The 22,989-nt window shown below is 39.0% G+C and overlaps 1 protein-coding gene across 5 annotated transcripts in view; it reads left to right on the top strand.

The window, feature by feature from the left end:
- Nucleotides 1-19,398, top strand: part of CTPS2 (CTP synthase 2) — a 66,838-nt gene extending 47,440 nt beyond the window's left edge. For 4 of the 5 annotated variants that reach the window (XM_057419536.1, XM_057419535.1, XM_057419534.1 and 1 more), the window contains exons 14-19: nt 1,540-1,636; nt 2,977-3,032; nt 4,707-4,803; nt 8,176-8,320; nt 17,169-17,278; nt 18,874-19,398. In XM_057419536.1, coding sequence (XP_057275519.1) covers nt 1,540-1,636; nt 2,977-3,032; nt 4,707-4,803; nt 8,176-8,320; nt 17,169-17,250 — 477 coding nt within the window. In that variant the 3' untranslated portion in view covers nt 17,251-17,278; nt 18,874-19,398. Of the gene's footprint in view, nt 1-1,539; nt 1,637-2,480; nt 2,615-2,976; nt 3,033-4,706; nt 4,804-8,175; nt 8,321-17,168; nt 17,279-18,873 lie in introns of those variants that run through there. The other variant, XM_057419538.1, reaches the window with a different exon arrangement.
- Nucleotides 19,399-22,989: the final 3,591 nt, after the last annotated feature.

The raw sequence follows: 22,989 nt of genomic DNA, 5'->3' as shown, positions 1-22,989 counted from the left end.
ATAAGGTTTCAGTGAATATTTTATTTTTTTTTCTGTATAGTCCTCACCTTCATGATTTGAGAGGTAGTTAAGGTATTTGTAATATCCCACTAGTTTGATCACAACTCCTGTTTGTGACATTTTGTAATGAGTATATAGCTTATAAATAACAGTTTGAAGGTATAAGGTTATACAGAGATAATTGCACAGCTGAAACGCATTGGCACAAGACCAAAGGCCACGCACTTTCCACCATCCCTTCTAAATTGAATAACTTCACTTTATGAGGTGTATCATCAGAAATTGTTTTCATTACTCCCAGAGGGCAAACTGAGGTTGATAAAAATCCAATTCCGTATTACCCATATGTATGAATATTTATATTTTAAGAATCTTTGTCAGTTACATTCCTCACTGGCTGTCTGTGTGTGAATACATTGGTCATAGTTTCTGCCTATGTGCTTTACACTTTTAAACTGGTTTACTTCTCTGAGGCAGACTTCCTTTAAGTCTGCCTTCTCACATGATTGTGAGGCCCAGCAGGATTTTTCAAACTAAGCAAAACTAAACATGCTCCTTTCACTAAACCGTAGTTTCTCACATCCTCTGAATCCCACCATTCTGGATTCCACTTGACCCACATAGCATCCATTTGACTCATCCATTTCAGTCCTCAAACCCAGTATTTGTATATTTTCTTCACATTTTATGTTAAATAGCATATTCCGCATACAAGGCAAAGTATTTTGTGTATTCTGAGGCAATCTGAGAAACCCTTTAGTAAAGGGGAAACTAAGGGAGAATGTTTTTCCATTTTCTGCCAGTGATAAATTAGTGACTTATGAAATGTTGGAGTCACATCTTTTATTACTCTGCTTTTACAACATTAGATTATAGTCTTGTTTCAAGTGCCTTCTTTCCACTCCTGTTCCGTGCCTTTTCACTCCTCCCCAGTCTCCAAAAAAGAGGACTTTTGCTGTCTTCATACAACAGCTGTTTCCGTTTCTTAGCGTAAGAAGGAACATTCTGTATAAAGAACAGTATAGGAAAGGGACTGGTGTACAGAAATATTTACCCAGGATAATCTTTCAGCCTCTATCACTGTGTGGTTCAGGGACTTGCTTTTTCAGAGATGCTGTCTTTATTACTTGGAGGGTTTTTTCATCTACGAAGTTATCAGTTTTAAAAAACATATGTACTGTTATAGAAACAGAGAATAGCTTTTGGTAGAATTATCCTATTGCTCATGTTTTGGTATCTGGGTTTTTGTTTCTAGCCCAAAAATTAAATTAAGGAATTAATAATAAATTATTTTTGTTGGTTATAACATTGCATTAAAAAGTTTCACACCAGTTAGCTAATACTCTCAGTCTATTACACTCCCAGTACTTAGAACAAGGCTTTAGGGAAACCAAAGAGTAGTCATAATTAGGAATGCTTGGAGGAAAAATTAATAATGTTGTCATTTATAAATCTCTGCAACCTGTTATGCAGTTATTGCTTTCTTTTTTTTTTTTTCTGTGTTGGATGAAACAGTGTTTATACAGTTTTTCTCTACAGGTTATTGACATGCCAGAACACAGTCCTGGAGATATGGGTGGAACAATGAGGCTAGGGAAGAGAAAGACTGTTTTCAAAACACAAAATTCTGTTTTAAGTAAGTTACATTTCTGCTCTTATGACTTGCCTTTTGGGTAGGAACTCTGTAACATAGCAAAGCAAAAATGCCAAAGCACATTTTGTTACAGTACTACAACCTCAAGCAAGCATTTGGGTGACAGCTTTCCTGAGCTCATTCATTCTGGTCCTGTTCCTATATACGTTTACCCAGGATTGGAATGTAAAGAAGGAAATGAGAGACATAGAAGTCCCAGTGAAAAAATCAGTTAGGGTCCAACACTTTAAATAAACAGTGAGGAATCTGTTGAGATAAACTGGAAAGCAGATAGTTTAATTCCTTATTTTTTGGAGAAGATCAGAACATTTATTTCTTTATGAGTTGATAGGATGTGTGAACCAGGACTGCTTGTTCTACCCCTGAAGCTTTTTGGTACCCCAGTCTCCTATGCATTATGCTCTTGACAGACCTAAATATCGCTTGTCATTCTCTAGAGTTGCCAGTATACCTCAGCTTTAAATGTCACCTGGCCTCACTGCCACAGTCCTCACTTTATGAAAGACTCATAGAAAGCTCTGGTAATTTACTCAGGAAATCTTATTCCTGGTTTTGATATTTTACAACTTGAATGGAAAGTTTGAAAAGGCAGTTCCTTAAAATTAATGCATATTTGCATTTTTGTAAAATTACAGTACTGTCACTCCACAATTTTTTGAGATCTTGGCAGTCTAGTTCCTGTACCAACCATTAAGTGAGATAGTAGTCCTAATGACACTAAGATAAATTGAGAGCAAAGTTTGAGCCATGGCTGTAAGTGAGAGAGATGATTAAATTCTGGTTTACTGCATGCTTCTAACTTACTCCTTGTTTCTCTGGAATGTAGAGTGTTCCAGATTAGGCTCAGTGAACTGCAAGAGTCCTTTGGGTAATGAGATCAGGAAAAGAGAGGAAAACAATATTCTCTGCCATTGGAGGTATTATGCCAGCTGCCATGCATAATCGATTAAAATGGAACAGATGCTACTAAAAGGCTTCTTTTGCTGCACCTATTGTGTACGACTGTTGTAAAACCCTGAAGGGATTTTATGTTGCTTGTTCATTCAAACTTACTTTATTTTAGGCTTTACAATTTAAATTAGTTTAAGTGTGACCTTTAGACTCTACTCTACCTAAGCTATTTCTGGTTAAGGAATGTTGAATGTGAATCCTGAATAAACTTGGGTAACATAAATTAAAAGAAACCAGTTGTCACTCAGAAAAGCATAATCTTGGAATGTCCTGTTATGTTCTAAATTTGACATTTTTAAATTACATCAAAGTGTTGTAATAACTATTAAAGCAACCCATTAGCATTAATTTCTCTTTTGTTGTATATTCAGGGAAACTTTATGGTGATGAAATGTTTGTGGAGGAGCGGCACAGGCATCGATATGAGGTAAGCACTGCTAGTGTAGGTTGTACTCAGAAGTTAAAGCTCAAGCAAATTACTTTTGTCTTGGTAGGCATGATTCTCCTTAAAGCTAATGTAGAAGCATAACCCAAAATTTAGTAATAGATAGTATAATTTAGATCAGAAGGAGCCTCTTCAGTCTTCTGGTCCAGCTTCCTGTTTTGAGCTGAGCCAGCTTCAAAATTAGATCAGGCTGCTTAGGATTTTGCTACATCTAGTTTGAATCTCTCTGAAGATGAGAATGTTGATCTTTTGACAATCTGTTCCAATGCTTAACCACTTCATTATGATCCCTTTTTTCCTTTATATCTAATAGGACATTTCCTTTGGCAGTTTGCTTTTTATTTCTCGGTCTTGCGCTGTGCATCTCTCAGAATAGTCTGGTTCAGTCTTCTTTATACCATTACATTAAATAGTTGAAGTCAGCAACAAGATCCAGTCTCTGCCTTCTCCAGGCTGAACAAATCCAGCTCATCCAGTCTCTCCTCCTATGCTGCATGTGGTCCAGCCCCCTAATCATCCTGGTTGGGTCTCCTAAGGACTTGCAACATTTTGTCAATCTTTCTTGCACCCAGGGGTCTGAAACTAGGAACAGTATTGCAGAGGTGTTCTTACAAGTGATCTGTAGAGAGGCTGTGTACTGGTTTTGTGGTAGAGAAGTTGCAGTGTCTTAGCAAAATGGTATTGGAGAGGGATAATCCCTGATGTCAGGGATTATTTGACTTTCTGTGAAGTATTTGAAAGCTAAAGGCTTATAATCCTTAAATGTGTTGATCCTTGGCTGATCTGGCTTATTTAACAGCTTAGATTATGTCCAGGTAGTGCACATTCTTTCATACATGGGTAGACTTCAGGCATCAAATGTAGGTGGACTTCAGGTATTTACAACTTGGAGGCTAATACAGATCACTTGCTTCCTACCATCCAACTCTGTATGCCTTTTGTGTAGGTCCACTCCTCTGTTTGAGAGCATCTCTGTGTATTCAGGGTACTGTCATTCAAGGAAATAAGTGAGAGCTGGACTCCTGGAGTTACTTCTGAGATAGTTCAGAAGGGACCTGACTCCACCAGTATCTACAGAGGGGCCTGAGCTATGAGATGTATGCATGCTATAAACTGATTCAGACCATGTTAAGTTTCCTTAAAAAGCTCGGAGGAGAATGTGATCATGGTAAAGGTGCTCAGAGTTTGAATAGTAACTGAGTGGTTAGAACATCACCAAGGAAATGAAACAGCTCACTGCAGAATTCTTCAGTTTGAAGGAGGAGCTGAACCACAGCTTGTGTCATAAGCACTGAAATGCAGTGTTCAAAAAGGAGGTCAGCTTTTATGCCTACTGCGGTGGGCCATTTAAAAAATGAGAAATGCAAGCTGCTCAGAATCAAAAGGACAGCAAGCAGAAGAGACCCTGGGTTTAATTTTTTTTAATATTATGTAGTAAGTTTTAAAATTACTAATTCACCTCTTACTAAATAAGCATGCCCGCTTTTACAGTTTTATGCCTGAGAGTTGTTAGAACAAGAAAGCAAAAGTTCCCAACTCTTTTTCTCAATCCTTTTTATTCTTGTATGCATACTGAAAACATTACAAATAACCTCTACTGTTTGATAAATCCAGAAATAAATAGAATTACAATTATTATTACTTTGAATATTTCAGGTGAACCCAGAGTTGACTCACTGCTTTGAAGAGAAAGGTTTGAAATTTGTTGGCCATGATACAGAGGGGAACAGGATGGAAATTATTGAACTGGAGAGTGAGTGTCGTACTTGTCTGTAGTACTTTCTAAGTCTATTAAAACCATGTAAACTATCAGTTTTTCAGTTCTTAAATGCATATAGGAATAATATTTATCTGTTATAACAGCCAAGATCATGTTGGGAAATGCTGCTGACTCCACCTGTGTGTTGCAGTGTGTGAAGATTCAGAGGGTGTTAGGAGGCATCTTACTCTTGTCAAGGATTGTGCATGTATTTGATTATCAGGGAGAGACATGCTCCTTTTCCAAAAGGTCCTAATTCTAGCTCATTGGGATTTGGCTGAGTAGAATCATAGAGTGATGTAGGTCAGTTACAGTCAGTCTAGCCCTCTGCTTCAACACAGGGCTGCCTTCAAATAGGGATCAGGTTGTTGAGAGCTGCATCAGTCAAATTTTGAGTATCTCCAAGTATGCTGTTTGTTGGATTTCAAACCACTCACCACTAGACTTTGAACCCAATAGTCCAGCCATTTTTTAACACGCTTTGTAGTCTACCCGTAGTCCACAGCTCCCAGATGGAATGCTAGGAAACCATATCAAAATCCTTGCATTGTGAAGTTGGGATTAAGGGAGGCTACTGCTCTCCCTTAATCCAAAGACTGATTGTTCCCAAGGTTGTTGTGCCTGGTTGTCTTCGTGTCCTTCATGTGTCTGGAAATGCCTTAGAAGAGGGTTTGTTTCATAATCTTGCCATAAGCAGAGGTTAGGTTGACTGTCCTGTAGTTCCTTATATCTTCCTTTTTGTCTTGAAGAAGAGCATGGTGACTGCCTTTTTCCAGTCATCAGAGACCTTCATGGTCACCTTGGCATTTCAAAGATAAAAACCATCTTCACAATGACATTGGCCTGCTCCATAAACACCCTCTAATATTCTTACTTACGTCCCAGTAACTAATATATGTTCGGTTTACTTCAGTATGTGAAGTATGTATACATGCAGTACAGCCAAAGTATAAACCATTGCTGGAATAAATTACTTAGAGAGGATGTGAAATCTCCATCCTTGCTGGTAGTAACCTTCAAAACTTTACTAGAAAAAGCCATCAGCAACCTTCTCACCTTCTGCTTTGAGCAGAAGGTGAAGATAGAGACCTCTCAAGATGTCTTCCAATTAATTTGTCTCTCAGTTACCCTCTGATTAGAATTATAGAAAAAAAGTATGAAAATCAAATAAAAAGCAAGTTCCTTTCTTTCACAGAGCTGATTCAGATGAAGGTTTGATACTGTGGAAATCTCATAGATTCAGGCTGCTTTACCAAGGAAGAGCTGATTTCTTTTCTAAGAAGTTCTGAAATAAAAAGGAACTAGACTGCATATGTTTGGTGTATGCAACACAGGGTAGCTCTTAGAAACAGTCCCTTTAATTTTGCTTGATTCTTTGGTCAACTCCTTGCTTTTAAGTCACTGTTGGCTAAATGACTATCAGCCAGCTGAAGATGAAGGTACAAGTTTTTTTTGTTTTCTTACATGTCCTCTAATTGCCATTTGTTAAGATAAATTCCATGCACGGAAGCATGAATTTATCATAAGAATACATTATCATCCCATGGAGTGCTATTTGTGACATGATGCTCCTGAAGATTCATTTTATGTACTCCATGGTATGTTGAAGAACAGCACTATAATTTTGAACCAGGGTTTGAATAGTCACTTACAAATAATGTCAAACAACTGCCCCACAGGGAGTAATCTGAGAGCAAAGGATACATGTGAATTCATAAAATACTAATCGTCATGGTGGGTTTTGCTTACTATGTTCCTGTTATATATTACCTTTGTTATGCATGCTGGTGTTGGGAGCTATTTTGCCTGCCGTGTCTGAAAGAATTTCCATAGAAAGCATCGTGAAATAAATCAGGCAGAATTTTTAAATTTCATGTTACTGTGAAAAGAATAAAAGCAGCAGTAAAACCTGGAATTATTTCACAAAGGGCTGCAAGGAGACTCTGATTACTAAAAAAAGACAATGATCGTGTGGAGGAGTGTGGGTTGGAGCAGAAACACAGAAATAACAGTACACAAGATAGCTTAGGCAAAGCTTTTAAGCAAAATATTCCCACAGGAAATATTTGGTGCTTTGTCATTGTCTTGTTTTGCACCTTTAAAGAGCTAAACTGCATGGTAGATAGAAGTTATGAGAGAAATTTAGGATCCAGGTTCTCTATAAGGCATAGCAGCAGAGAGCAGTATACTAGATCATATTATCTTCATGGAAGAAAAGCAAAGCTTTTTTTCTTATCATTTATTATGTAATGCGCAGAAATTCCTTGAATGGGATTATTTTGGAAATTGTTGAACCAGAAGAGATCTGTGGTTGATTTCATTCAGTGTCCTGGCACTAGAAGTGATTAATGTTATTTCCTTTAAAACAATATTCAGAGATGGAGCAGGTGCACATCATGGAAGACAGCGAAAACATTTTTCTTTCCTTCCCTTTTGAAGAAGACAAAAGGAAAGCAGAAGCAGTAGTTAAAAGAATTTATTTGATTTGTAAACAGAGCGCTGAATGTTTAAGAGAGATGAAGCAGCATGGCTTGTTTATCTTAGCAGGCAGAGTTGAATGATAGTGATAGTCATCCTTAATCACACAGGCCAAGCAGCAGGAAAGAGCAGTGCCATAAGAATTAATGGCAGTATGTATAAATTGGCAGTAACAAAGATGCCCCGTGAATTAGGAAAAGGTTTCAAAGCAAAAGGAAAGAGTATTATAAGAGTTTTCTAGTAGGAGCAAAAAAACCTAGGGGGTGTTATGGCAGAACCTTGACCCTGTGTGCTTGAGACTACATGATGTAACTGCATTTAATAACAGGAGACTGGACTTAATGTCCCAGAAGATGGATTCCAGGCCTAATTATTTGAAGCTTGTTTCCCACAGTTTTCTCTGTATGTTCCTTTCGTGTCCATCTCTTAGTGTGTAAACAGTGGCTATATGGTGGTGCTTGGTCCTTTAGGAACTGTTTTGGGTTTTTTCCCTCATATATATGGATGCATGTTTTGAATATACGTGCATAAATATATATTGGAAACCAAACTACTGTGAAAATAACATGATAAATGGAGACTTTGTGGGTGCTTCTCCCTCCCTCCCCCCTCCCCCCCATGTCAGTACAGGTTTGTTATTAAGCTTTTAATGACATCATTGTGCATGTTAGGGTCGAATCACAGCATGCTTTTTCCTTAATTTATCTTACTAATCTTCTGCCTCTGTTGTCAGTTGCTTTTTGTGGAAAAAGTAAAGGTATCCTGCTGCCTCACCCTTAAATTCACACATGCTGATCTGACTTCTTGAATTGTGTGAAATCTTCAATAACAGTTGTTTTACTATCTTCTTCCTACATCTTAGAATTTTTTTTGACATCTGTCTTGTAGATCACCCATATTTTGTAGGAGTTCAGTTCCACCCAGAGTTTTCCTCAAGACCTATGAAACCTTCGCCTCCATACCTTGGACTGTTGCTAGCAGCAACTGGGACACTCAGTGCATACCTGCAACGTGGATGTAAATTGTCTCCAAGGTAATCTTTCTTACTTACTTACCTGAGGTTTGAAGTCACGTTTTTTGGAGGGACTACCCCATCCTTCAATTCAGGAGTCTGTGAAAGGAAGAGGAGTTCTTAATGTGTTGATTTACTTATTCCTGTGCATGCCTGACGTAAACCCTGGTGAAAAAGTGACTGTAAGCAGTAAGCACAGTTCCTGACTTCCTTGTTTTCAGAGGCTATTAGGGCTAAACACGGATCCATACATTGTAACCAGAAAGAAGCAAAAAAACCTTTAACAAGTCATGTGAAATTAGTGTCCTCCTGTGTTAACTTTCCCTAACAGTAGTTTCACAAGGAAAGGTATTTGTCAGAGGATCAAGTAATGAAATGAAATTCTTATCTAGTTGTATTTGAATGATGGTAGTACCGAAAAAAGAAAACACTGATTTTATTTTTCAGTAGCTAAATAATTAATACTATCTAGCAGAGACAGGCCTGAAACAAAGTGGTTGGAATACTGTTAGACTTATAGAAGGGTTTGGATCTAGATCAAAGCTGAATGGTGCAGCCAAACTAAAATTATTTGTCCCAGTTCCCTTGGACACAAGAGTTTTTGGTTTATTGAATGTAGCAATAGTTTTTAGCCAGTGTTAACTCATTCTTGTTTATTTCAGTGATATCAATAACAGTTATAATTTCATTACAACAAGAATAATAAAGAGGTCAGAGGGAAGTCTAGGGTACAGTTACAAAAAAGAAAAAAATTAAAAAAGAAAATCACAAGGACTTAATAAGACAGAACGGATGCAGTGCTGACTTACTGCCTTTTCCTCTACACAAGGCTCCAAACTTATTAGTTTTGTGGGGGTGTCATTTTTTTTTTTTGTATTTTTTGGGTTTTTCTGAGCTTCCTTTCTATTAGGTCCTTTTCTTAAGTGAGAAATAGAAATTTTGTTCTGGCCAAGCCAGGTCAGATCTATCTATTTTGGTACTCTGATCCTTATGGCTGTCAGTTGCCTTTCATAAATGCGCTTCTTTGTGCACCATGGCCAATTGTGCAGTGGTGTATATACATACAGAATTTCTTAACAATCTGGAAACTACAGCTTGGTTGATACACTCCTATTAGCATATCCTGTTGTTGGTATTAGTGGTCATTAGCTACCTTTTAAAATTTGTGCCAGTGCATTATACAGTTCAAATTTTTGTGGTGCTTGACATGAGGGAGTCTTCAAGCTCAGTGGTTTTCAGTCTTTTCTTGATGTGAGCACTCTCTGCCTCACAGTTCATCTTGTTGCCCAGGTCCCAGTATCCTTCCTCTTATTGCTTCTTCCCATAAGTATACCTATTAATCTCTCTGATATAAAGAAAAATTACTTTTTTAAAATGGGTGACCTGTATGTGTCCTAATTTAAATTTAAATCCCTTAGCATTATACCAAGTATATTTTCTAACCCTGACTTTAAGTTTCAGCACTTACTGAATGTGCTGCAGTTAGGCTTATTTCAATTAATCAGTAAAAAGTATATACCAGTCTTTTTCTTCACATTCATACAATAAACTCCAACTAGTACTTAAACATTTAGGAAAGACAAAATTTAGTACTCTCAAACTTTATATATAAAATAAAAATTTTGCCATTTACCTAATTACATGGCAACCAAACCACTCTGTCTTGAGAAAGAGCATTGGAATAGAAAAATATTTTGAGAGTAATAGAGGAGTATTTTGCAGGGAGGAACGTTCAGGAGGGAATCGCAGTGGTAATTGCAGCACATCCACTTGTTTTAACATATCCACCTGTTGAGTGGAAAGGATTTCCAATTTAAACCTTTAAATCCCAGAATTCTAGTGATTTCATTGAGCTGTAAAGCTAAGGCATGTCATAGCAAGATTGAAACAAGCCTGAAGAGGGGATTTTCTGCACACCTCATCCAGCACTGCCTACATGAATTGTAGTCATGCTCTTGACTAGAGCCAAGATGTTACCTGAAAGAGAATTTGTGGAGACCAGCAAGTTGAGCAGATTACATAAACTAAGCTATTAGAAATACCAAAAAGAGAGTTAATGATGGAGTTCTGAGACAAAAGCAAATACATATTTTAGCATGAGGTCCTTAACAGGAAAGCATTACCCCAGAACATTTAACAGCCCCATAATTAGAATGCAATTTTAGGACATCTGACACCTGGACAGAAGCCCTAGCTTCTAAGCGAAGTAAACTGCAAATTTAAAGATGCATCACACCTCCCAGGAGAATACCCTGAATAAATAAAGTGAACAATAATAAATGAATAATTGTGAGGCTTAGTCTGGTAGACAGTCTGAGACAATGCTTACACATAGGAGCAAGCATACCTACTTTGAGATTGGAATGCATCCTCCCAGTTAAACTTAGTTCCCAGAAGATTTGGTGTATACAGAGACAGTCAAGAACTGAGCAAAGGGTCAGAGTAACTCAGTGATGAGTTACTACTTAGTTACCTGAATTGGTAGTTAGGCATCTGAGTTGCCTTTGTTGTTTCAACTTCTCGTGCTTTCTGGCATGAGTGTCTAACCATCAGGCAAAGCCATGTACTTCATTTCCTTGTGAATGGTTTTAAATTGTGAACTTCCAAATATTTCCAGGGAAATACTGAAATCGCCATTTAATATGGAGCTGAGGAGGATGAGAGGCTGCCAGTTTACATATTCCATTTTAAAGAACAGAGGAGAACCAAAGGAGACTCTCAGAAAATGTACAGTACCCACAAATACACTGCCTTTTAAGAGAAGACAAAAATTTTTAATAGAAAAGTAGTGAACGAAGAGGGGAACTCTACACGTAATGTTGGCTTGTACTGAGTATTACAGTTTGATTTAAAAAAAAGTAATAAAACCTGGTTTATCCTTGGGAACAATGTCATATGGATTGCAAAACCTCTGTTGTACAATAAAACCATATTGCTGTTTCCCCCCCCCCCCCCCCAAGTTAAGCATCAGCAGGCTTTATTTCTTCTCTCACCTTAACACACGTCTTTATTAATGGCCTGCAAGAGTAGGCTGCAGTGCATTAATGGTATTTGCAAATGTCATTTAAATAAGAGCTGAAAGCACTATTCAGAACAAAGAAATAACATAAAAATATATAGGGAATTCAGACACCTGTGCTGAAAATAATGAAAACAGATGTTTATGTAGAGGAAGAGGATAGTAAGCTAATGATAATTAATTTAAACACAAATGTCCAGTAGATGGGAGGAAATGCAGGAAGTGTGAAATGTTTCTAGGTGAGAAAGTGTGGGCAACTGACCACTGCCAAAAGAAATTTTTGCATGTCAGTAATAAATATGCTAATGTGCCAATAGGCACCAATCCAATGCCATCTAATCACAGAGTAGTCTGTTAAGTTCTGGGAAGGTTATTAATGAAAGATTAAATTAAATAAAAGATTAAGAAAAGATTTTGAGTTGCATTCAGAGGCAAGGAACAAAAGTGTCCAGAGGTGTGGTACATAAAGACACTTGGGAAGATTTGCCCATGTAGTGCTTACTGCACTAAAATGGTCCAAGTGCCTCCTAAATCAGCTGTGTAGAGAGGTTTGGGCAAGCACCTATAAACAGAAAAGGAAGCAGCCTGTGAGACATGTTCTCTAGTGTATGAGGGACAAAGAAGGTACAGGCAGGGCTATCTCTTATGTCACCTGTACATTGTCCCCAAGCAAGAACACATCTGGCACAGTATCATATTTCTACCATTGTAGACATTTCAGAGGAAGTGAAGGATATCTTGTGATTTGAAGACTGTTAAGAGAGCAGTAAGAGAGGGGCTGCTCTACAAGATAAGGCAAACCAGGAACTGGGGTGGAAGGTGTACTGGCAGGGATAGTGTCCTCACCATCAGGAGTCAGAACCACAGTTGCCAAAGAAAGAAGGTGAACTGACGTCAGTGTCAGTCACCATATCCTACAGACAGTCCAGTGCAGAAGTGCAAAGTGATGAGATAGGTCTGAGGTCAATCCAGGAAGTCCAGTCAAGAAGTGAATACAGAACTGCAGAGTTGGGTACAGGCATGCCTACAACATAGCTCAGGCAAGGATTAGGAACCAAGGCTCCCTAGCCCATCAGTGGAGGCCTAAGTGAGGATGGTCAAGGCAGCTAAGACCTGCTGGGACCCTCAAGGCTCTTGCAGAAAACTACAGAAAAAGATTTAAAGGAAATCCTTTCAACAACAGCAGTACAAACTTAGTTAAGGCAGTTACTTTGTCATTTTAATGTTAGGTGTTTACAGTGAAGACACTTCTGAGCTAGTCAGCCTCTTTCTGTACTCGCTAAGTGAATATGCACTTTAAAGGAGTCAGCGCAAGATAACGCTTAAATGGGTCAGAAGCATTATACCTACTGTACAAGTGCCTGTTTCTCTCTATTGATTGTAAGCAGCTGAAGATGAAGATGTTTAAAGGTGAATGAATTGAACCCTATGCGAGAGACTCAGCTGAGGGTTTTTATAAAACCCAGATCCATTCTGGCATCTTGGTTGTTATTTTTGTAATGCTGGGTCCTAATAAAACTATTATCCCAGGTCTAGTTATGTGAGCGCAGCATTTATTTTAAACAGCCACAGCCTATACTAAATGTAATTATGTTTATCTTTAATTTGCATTGAGGAAGAAATGCACTTAGCTTGGCTCTTGCCTTTGCACAGAATAACATTACTATAACAATTGTTTAAATTGCTTACATTTCTAGAAAAGGACTTTTTTATCAATTATATGTTGAAAAAGAATGAAACTATTTTCTGAAACTGTGTCAAATACTTAATTTCTAAAGGACATTGATCTGGATTCCCAGATAAAACAAACAGAATGTTCAAGGAGTACCTATTTTGCCTGTTTCTTAATAAAGACATTGAAAGCAGGAACTTTTGAGCAGCTGTTTGAGAAACATAGATTTAAAATTGATCTTGAGACTTAATTCTCATGATTCTGCAGCTGAGATTAGTTGCTGGCATGATGCATTCCAGCTTCATTCCATGTAGCTCCAGCTATTGGCTGCTTTCCATACCATACCAATAGGATGGTATGGAAATACCATATTGCCATACCATATGGAAATACCTTGCCTCCTTCCATGGTTTGGACTGATGCATAGCAGATGTGTAATGGTACTGTCAGTAGAACAGAGAGATCTGAAATGGGCATAAATTTGGTAATAATGGAGCCTGTGCAGGGGGAGGCTCTTTTTATTGCTTACATGTTGAGAATACAGGGATCTGAGGATGAGTGAACTTCACAACAAAACAAAACCCCATAATGTAATTTCTGAACAGAGGATATTTCAGTTCACTGCAAAGTGAAATGCCAGCTAAGTACTAGTATATATTTCATGTTGTAGTTAACTGCAAAGTGAAATGCCATATAGGTTCTGGTGATTCTTCACTTTGCAGTGGATGTATTTCCATTAACTACAGGTAGATTAGGTGTAAGGATCAAAGTGACCGGAATTCTTCATCTTGAAGACTGAAGTGACTGACTAGATGCAGTGACACTGCATGCTCTGAGTTTTGTTTTGTTTTTCTCTTGGCCACATCTTTATACTCCAGAGCCCATGAAAAAAAGAAAAAAAAAAAAAATAACTGCTGTGGACACCTTAGATCTGCTCACTAGCTCCTTTGTGTTGGGAGTCCAGTGTTACAAGAATTGTTACAAACAAGAAGTGGGTGTCAGGTTCCTGCCCAAGGTAATGACTAGGTAATTTGTACACAAAGTGAGTAAAACCTTGCTGAAGGAAATGTAAGACTTTTTATTTCTCTATTTTTCTTTTTTTTGTCAGTTTAGGGCTCCGTGTGGAAAAGACTGTCATGAAGGAAAAGCTGGGCTTATTTGGTTTCCCACCACCACCACTTTCATAGCCAGCGCATTTAAGTAATGTTACATAATACCAGCTGTAAGCACAAAATATCCATTTAGTTTTTGAGTTTAATATCCGTGTAGCAACTCTGTAATTTGGAAGGAGGTACTTTTGATTCACTTTTTATTTATTCCAAAGAGAGATGATGACTCATTTGTGGTTAGTACCATCCGGAGTTTTTCTTCAGGTGACTCATCAGCTGAATACAGCTCATACAGTAAATGTTATAAACTGGACATCAGCACTGCTTTGCAACTGTAACATGCAAGTGCAGCTATGCCAAGATTCATGAGTTCCTGTTTGCTTTGAAGTCCACTGGCAGCATAATTTTTGAAGAGGTTCAGGTTGTCTCAGAGCCAAAATTGTTCTTAATATGGTAACCACAGCTTCTGGGGATACTTAGAGATACTATTCAAGCAGCTGAAACTGTGAGACTGACAGTTACCTGAGTCTGAAGCTCAAGAGCTGATCCTTACCTGGGTATTTCCCCTACCTTTCTTGCCACTGTGGCCTACCTGTTAGAGAGAAAACTGGCTTACATCCAACAGGACAGCTGTAAAGTAGGGGAGACCACGAGGTGCTACTGCAGAAGTCCAAAGCGTGATGACAGGATCCTTTCTCTGTGATGTGGAGTCAAATCTTGTATTGAATTGGACAGTGTGGTAACAGTAACAAAATTGTCCTTGGCTGAGTAAATGTTTTAGCCTCTGTACTAGTGGCTACCCAAGTGACCCTCAGTTTCATCAAACTGGAAACAGGCCTGAGAAGTTGGGGTGGTTAAGTCAATTAAATGATGGAAGCATCCAGCATTGTGTGACTGCTTCTATTTGCAAATGCCTCTAAAACCTGTGGCATTTGGTGGGGGTGGACCTGTGATGACAGCACTGGGTGGGGATCAGCACCTGTCTTTAGGAGGTGAAGCTGGGAAGTTGTCCACTCACCTCATTGGTCCTTGAGCAATTTTCCTTAAGCATCTGCCTCTCATACCGTATTCTGTACAGAGTTCTGGCATATGTTTTCAGGCTGTGGCTGCCACAGGGCAGCAAAACCAATTAAAAAAAAAACAAATTGTGTGAAGATTTTGGGGTTAAAACCAGAGGTATAATAAGATGCAGCTCTCTGCAGTCACTGTTCTACCCTCTGTTCTGTGGACATTTTTTTCTCTTTTGCTGTGATGTGAAAATGCAAAACTGTTTTAATAATAATGAATTTTTATTCCATGTTTCCATGGGTACTTTCAGAAAGAAGTAAGTACAACGTTGGTGATGTTGTGTTTGTCTGTGCACATTTGGCATGCTTGATCATACTGTTAACACTTTCCTCACTTGAACTGTGTAATTGCCTGCCTGCTGGTGAAATTATCAAGTTGAGCATTTCTCTCTAGCCTTATAAAACACACTCTTTGTAAGAACTGCATCAACAACATGTATGTCATGTGAAGAAAGGGCAGAGTGCTGTAGGAAAAGTCTTAACGTTAGAACAGTTGGAATTTCTATGTTGTCTTGTGCAGAATATGGTACAGTGATGTAACTGTGGGAAGCTTCCCTAACAGTCAGGTAGAAATTAAATGATATGACTGTTGGTGCCATATCTGCTGTCCCACTCTATTAAAATGGCTTTTAGGTTTTACCTAATCTTTGGGGTTTTTTGTTTTTGTTTTTTTTGTTGTTTTTTTTTTTTTTAAAGAAGAGAGCATGAAATTCAGGCTACAAAATTCAGGCTTCATCAGTGCCCAGTAACAAGCATTAGTATAGCTAAGTGCAGTATGTTCACTGTTCCACTTTGCTGTTTAGATCAAAGATTTCCAGCTGTGGGGTTACATAGTTCCTCTTGAAACATTACACAGCAGGCAGTTACTGTAGATCAGCTGATGGTGTTGTGTTGAGGTGGGTCATGGGCTGATTATGTGCTTGATGTCTCAGTAGAAGATCATTCCCAGAGGTGGGGAGAGTGATGTGACTGATATCCTGTTAGCTGAAGACTGAAGGTGTCTGTGCAATGTCTGGGGTAGAGTTGATACTGAGGCTGACATGGGTATACCCACACAAATGAGGTCTGAGATTCCCTACCTATACAGTTTTAACTATACCCTGTGCTCTGCAGTACCACAATACTGACCAGAATTACTGCTGCTCAAAGGTACTTGTCAGTTCCTCAGGCTCCCTTTGCTGGCTTCTGATCTTGGGAAATTCAAGTATCTGGAAAAAAGATTGTAGAAGTAGGGAGAGGCTGAGGCTTGAGGCTCTTCTGAAGAGGTGCACTTAGAGTTAAGATAAACCTGGAGACCCAGTAGACATCACAGCTGACTGTGGATTGTTGGCACTTCTTTCTTTCAGTCACTGCTGTGATTCCTGTTCTTCACTGTTTCCTTGTTCTGGCCACTTACAAAGCGATTACTTACTTGCATGGCAGTTTGTTCTGTGAAAACCAGTCTATTTCTCTCATGAAACAGCAGAAGGGGATAAAACCTCAGAAAAAAAAAAGCTGTCAGGACATTGCTTGGAGCAATAAAAATTATTTATATTCTGATTGGAAGAGCAAGAATTGTAATTTAAGTATAAATAGAAGCATTCTGAATAAAGTTGTCTTTTAACTTTTTCTTTGGTCAAACAATGATTTTCTTTATCACAAAGGAGAAATTCCTTTTAGTCTTGCTCTGAATACTTGCTGTTCTCCATGTTGTTAATCATGGTCATAAGCACAAAGCACCAGCAAACTGTAGAATGAATGCACAGGAGCCAAGCGAAAAGAAATTGCACATACTGTTTCTCAGGTAAAATACTTTTTCTCATCAGGTCTTAGACTCCAAACTTAAGCCCATTCCTGTAGAGGAAGGCATTCTAAATACCAAAATTGAGCATGAGCTTAAAGTAGGTTTCTGGAAATGGACTGCATTTGAGGAAAGTGTTGGTTATATGAATCTTTTGGGTTGGAGGGTTTGAAATAAAATATTTGGTTTAGATCCTTCTGACCTGTGTATTGCTTTTAACAGTGACAGCTACAGTGACCTCAGTGATGACAGCTCTCTAGAAAAAGAGTTTCCTAATTCAGAAAAAGCTGAAATGATTGTATGACAGCGCAGAAATGCATGATGCTGTTGAGGTAAGCTGAATTGTTGTGATACTGCTTTGTGACATTTATTTCTTCTAGACTTAAAACACAAGACACAGTTACCTTGATACTACCTTTTGTTTCAAGTCCCATCTGAGAGCTTATGTTTTCTTCCTTGCCTGCAGCACTTAATTTTTTTCTTCTTCTGCTGCTTAACTCTGCAATTGTGATATTAAAGTCTGCTAAGTGTTTTGGATACAGCTTGTATGTAGGATGCTGTACAAAGTTAAGCTGTGTTAGTGTTTGATGGTACAATGAAAATACAGTTTAAAATGATGTGAGGGTTGTTTTTTTTTTGTTATTTCAGTTTTCAAGTTTGGATCCCTTTGAGTACACTATGTTGGCATGACTTTCTGCATTAATATTTGCTTGTAATTTCATCTGATGCATTGATACATTGAAGACATCCAAGGTTAATACTTGGATTTAATCTGCAGAGTGACAGAGATACAAACCAGTTTTATTAAGTCATAGCTTTGTTTGCTGTAGGCTTTGCAAAAGCAATATTGGATTGGTTGTTTTTTTTCACCTGTGAACATGGTGACTATAGATTTCCTTTCAGATCTTAGTCTTTATTTTCCCTACACAGGTTCATCAGAGTTGTACCCGGTGTGGTACTCTGTTACATGTGTGCATTCATGCTTTTCCGTATTTCTGAGCACTTCTGTAAGCAGGACACAACTTTTCCCTCTGATTTCATTCCTCTCCATGGTGTAGTCACTAAGCAGCTGTGCCAAACAGATGATTAAGTCTGCATATGAATGATGCATTTCTGCCTGATGGTCTCCTGATTAAAATACTGGCATGAGATGTGAGAAATCGGAGTCTTTAGCTGCAGTATGCATTTCTTCTGTATTTTTTATTTATTTCTTTTCCCCTCTCATGTACCACGTTAAAGATAATAATATATCTCAAAATCATAAGAGTGAAGAGCAGAATGTTAAATGATTTCATGACCTAGTGCATGCAGATACAGTAATGATGCATGTCACAGAGTGACCAAAAAATAAGTAGTCACAATGTGCCTATTTGCTCTTGCCCAGATTCTTCCCACCTCCAAACATCACTATGGCTCTGTTTCTTGAGGCCAGCACATAGTAAAGGACAGCCCCTTTAGCTTTGACTTTGCTTTCCTCCATGGAATTTATGAATGGTAATTCTGTTTACCATTGCAGATGTGACTTTTTCATCACTTTTGTGATGCTTTCAAGTAGGTATCAGTAAAGCAGATTTTATTTGAACATGTTGCTAGTGGATACCAATTGAATTCAACAGAATTACTCTAGAAAGGATTAAATAACTAATTCAAAATATAAAAGAAGGATACAAGCGTTGGCTCATTTATTTTTATCTCAGGGTTAATCAGAACTGGATACACGCATAGTCTATATTTACCTTTGTGGTTTTGCTTAAGCTGTTTGACCTAGATGAAGTGCATCCACCTGCAGTATTTACCATAGGACTACTTCAAAGTAAGTCAACAGATTTGAGAGAAACTGGCATGAAATAGACTGTTACAGAAGAAATATTTTTAATCATTATTTTTTCCATTTATTCTTCCTTACCCTCCCTCTTTTATGTTACAGAAAGTTGGGAACAGTTCAATACTGAAGAGAAGAAAGTAGAAGAGTAAGCTGCTTGTGATCCTCATAGTGTCTCCACCTATCATGTTGCTTTACTGATGACAGTTTCACTTTCTTGTAGCAAAACCAGTTCTGTATAAATGTTCTTTCTCTTTAAAAATGACAAAATGGTTGTGCACCTTAGTGGTAATCATTACTGATCATATCCTGTGTTTCAGAGTTGTCTCAGGTAAATATGTATTAATTTGCTAGTTCACAACTGTTCTTGATTTGAAGGAAGATTTGATTGTTTTCAATTTGCCATAGAACAGGAAGATGCATTGGTTCTTGTGAAGGAGAGGGAATGCACTAAAAAAATTCAAGCAAAAGTTGTTTTATCCATGAGCAGTAGAGAACTGTTTTGAGTTTGTTTTGCTATTTAGCTTGTTGCATATATATAATTTTACTTTTTTGCTCTTCAGTATGTACAAATAAAAAAATTGTTGCTGTATTTCAGCTCTTTGTGATTATAAAAATTGATGTTGGTTACACCTCTTTTCACTTTGCTTTTATAAGTGATTTCACTTTTGAAAAGCTCAAGTTTGATTTGCTGTTTCTGCTGTTTCTTCGGGAACTCTGACTGAATACTGAACGTAATTGTGATCTACAAAATTACAGAAGTAGAAAGCATTTTTGTATTTGTATTTTGTAAGAGAGAAATTAAATACACTGATATGTTAAAATGTAATTTGAACACTTGTGTGGAAATTGTAGAAGAACCAGTCATAAACCTGGAGCATTATCTGAACTCCAGCCATGTAACACTCAGTTAATTTCAATAACTGAGTATGAAGGTGAATTAAGGTTCACTCTTGTTTTCTCTCATCCAGTGACCACTCCATGGTCATGGCATTCTTTCCCCAGTAGAATAAAACAATTTATTTTAATTTAGAAATCACAAGTTATTCCACTGTATGACAGTTACAGGCACCCTTGCAATACCAGGACTGCAGCCTGAATCACTGACACAGAAAGGGAATGCGAGGGGTGCTGTACCATGTTTAAGGCTGAATCCTATTAGCCCTGTAGCATCATCAGACTTGTCAAGAAGCTGGGCCCAAGCTGTGTGACTGATGGGGATCCAAATACCTGGGCCAGCTTTTCCTACAAAGAAAACTGGAATTTTGAGCTTTGTGTTTCATTGGTTTTGGGTTGGGTCCGGTCTTGTTTAACATCTTTGTCGCTGACATGGACAGTGGGATTGAGTGCGCCCTCAGCAAGTTTGCTGATGACACCAAGCTGTGTGGTTCAGTTGATACCCTGGAGGGAAGGAATGCCATCCAGAGGGACCTTGACATGCTTGTGAGGTGGGCTGATGCCAACCTGATGAAGTTTAACCATGACAAATGCAGGGTCCTACACCTGGGTCAGAGCAATCCCAGGCACAGCTACAGGTTGGGCAGAGAAGAGATTCAGAGCAGCCCTGCAGAGAAGGAATTGGGGGTGTTGGTTGGTGAGAAAATGAACATGAGCTGGCTTCAGTGTGCACTCACAGCCCAGAAAGCCAAACGTATCCTGGGCTGCATCAAAAGGAGCGTGACCAGCACATGCAAGGAGGTGATCCTGCCCCTCTTCTCTGCTCTTGTGAGACCTCACCTGGAGTATTGTGTGCAGTTCTGGTGTCCTCAGCATAAAAAGGACATGGAACTGTTGGAACAAGTCCAGAGGAGGGCCACGAGGATGATCAGGGGACTGGAGCACCTCCCGTATGAAGATAAGCTGAGAAAGTTGGGGCTGTTCAGCCTGGAGAAGAGAAGGCTGCATGGAGACCTCATAGCAGCCTTCCAGTATCTGAAGGGGGCCTATAGGGATGCTGGGGAGGGACTCTTCATTAGGGACTGTAGTGACAGGACAAGGGGTAATGGGTTAAAACTTAAACAGGGGAAGTTTAGGTTGGATATAAGAAGGCAGTTCTTTCCTGTGAGGCACTGGAATGGGTTGCCCAGGGAGGTTGTGAATGCTCCATCCCTGGTGGTGTTCAAGGCTAGGTTGGACGAGGCCTTGGGTGATATGATTTAGCATAAGGTATCCCTGCCCATGGCAGGGGGGTTGGAACTAGATGATCTTAATGTCCTTTCCAACCCTAACTATTCTATGATTCTATAAAAGGTAAATACCTGTACAAAAATAGAAAAGCCATTATTGCAGCTTTGTAAAACGGTAAGTTTAAAAGCTTTGCATTGCTTTAGAAAATCTCAGGTTACACAGTTTATCTCTTCACTAAAAGAAGCTTCAATGGTAATAAAATATAAAATGTATTCCTGTGGAAGGGTTTATCTAGAGCGGTTTGCAAATGCATGCATGCCTTAGAAATAGGAGGTATTGCCAGAATTGGTGTCATTGTATGGTTCCCCCAATGAGAGACACTGTTCTGTGAAAGATGAAGCATTTTCCTAAGATTGTCTGAAATGTGCAAATGTATTTTCAAATATATTGTGTTATTTAGAACTGTTTAGATACTGTGTTAAAGAATCATGGTGCCCACTGTGAACTGTGGTGTCGAGGGAATTTTTCATGTAGTCAAGTGAAGCTGGAAACAGCGCCTTCATCTTTTCATCTCCCAGTGCCATTACCGATCCTCTTGCTAACTGTGCTACATAAATGAGTATCCCTGAAGACAAACCCATTACTGTCACAAGGGATCCATCTCCTCTTTGAGCTGACAGAAGCAGCAGCATGCCATTTCCAAAATGGAAAAAGGCAAATGAACTTTTTCCACCCAAATCGTGGGCTACAATTAGGAGTGTTGCCAGCAGATCCAAGGAGGTGATCCTATGCCAGAGTGGATAATCTTGTATCTACCTGTTCCTGGGTTATGTTCTGTAAGCCTGTACAGTTTACTAGCCTGGGCATAGCTGAACCACTCTGTCTGGGAAAACCTGACTGAAGAAATGTTGGGTGTGGGTATTGGGAACTGAAGCTCTGTTTTGTTGGGAGGATCAGTTGGGTGTGTTGGAGGATGACGTTTAAAATCTATGCCTGCCTTGTCCAGAAAGTGGTCCTGTGCTGATGCCAGCTATGGTCAGCTTTTCCCTCACAGGAAGTTTGGTGGCTTGGTTGAGTTGGACCAGAGTCTGCACTTGTTTCTGAACAAGAGGAGCAGCATCCAAGCTTGGATGTGACTGTGGGGTAGATATTGCACTTAACTGATACTGTAGGCAGAGCTGTATCTTACTGAGTATCTCTAGTCAGGTGTTGTATCTCATCAGCACAAGCTTCTGTTTCACTGTAAGATTTACAGGTAAAGCCTTTTAGCATCTGCTCAACATATGTAACATGCACTGCCTTGAAGCTGAGGTTTCTTTCCTTGTTTATTTAGCAGCTTGAGAGATAACCTTTGTGTGCTAACGTAATGACTGCAGAGGTTAAATCTAATAGAAAGTCTTACATCTAAGTTTTCCTGAGACACTGAGGAGGATTTGCCTGGCCACCCAGACTATTCCTCATCAGGGAATGCTTGTGGAAAGGTGCGCCAGATCTTGCAGTAGCTTGCTGTTTTTCTGAAGCCACTGAAGTGATGCCAATTCATATCGCACAGTGTGACTTTATTGATTACAGAGTGGTACTGAAGAGTGCTTACTGTCACCTGGGATTCATTGGACTCAAGCGTGGTTCTAAATTCCTCTGCAGGTGTCTAAGCCCTTGCTTGCCAGGAATACCCTGGAGGTTTTGAGCAGTAGGTTGGAAGTAAGGCTGACTTCACAGCAAGAATCTGTGAGCAGGAAGTACAGCACCAAGCCAAAGGAAGTTTTCAGGAAAGAAAAAAGCAGATAGGCAGTGATGGCAAGGGGCTTGCTGCTCAAAAGGGTGTGGAGGAGGTTAAGGAAAGAACAAGTGTAAGAGCAACAAGTGACTTGCCAACCTAAGCTGACCTCCTCATGGGAGCTGTTACACTTACTATAGAAATGCAAATGAAAGGTTCTCCCCAAACTCAGGGTGTGTGTCATGATGACAGTAGGGAGTGTAATTACAGCATACAGGACTTCTGAGTCATCTTGGTTGCAGCTGACAGTGAGGCCAGATCAGCATGGAAGTGAACAGGAGCTGTGGAAACCTATGTGGGACCGGCTGAAGCTCATT

The sequence above is a fragment of the Pezoporus wallicus genome, unplaced genomic scaffold (assembly GCF_028554395.1).
Source record: "Pezoporus wallicus isolate ANWC-B61680 ecotype Strahan unplaced genomic scaffold, APGP_CSIRO_Pwel_v1 contig_5767, whole genome shotgun sequence".
Lineage (NCBI taxonomy): Eukaryota > Metazoa > Chordata > Aves > Psittaciformes > Psittacidae > Pezoporus > Pezoporus wallicus.
Note: the sequence above shows the minus strand (reverse complement) of the source record. Positions and strands in the feature narration are given on the sequence as shown.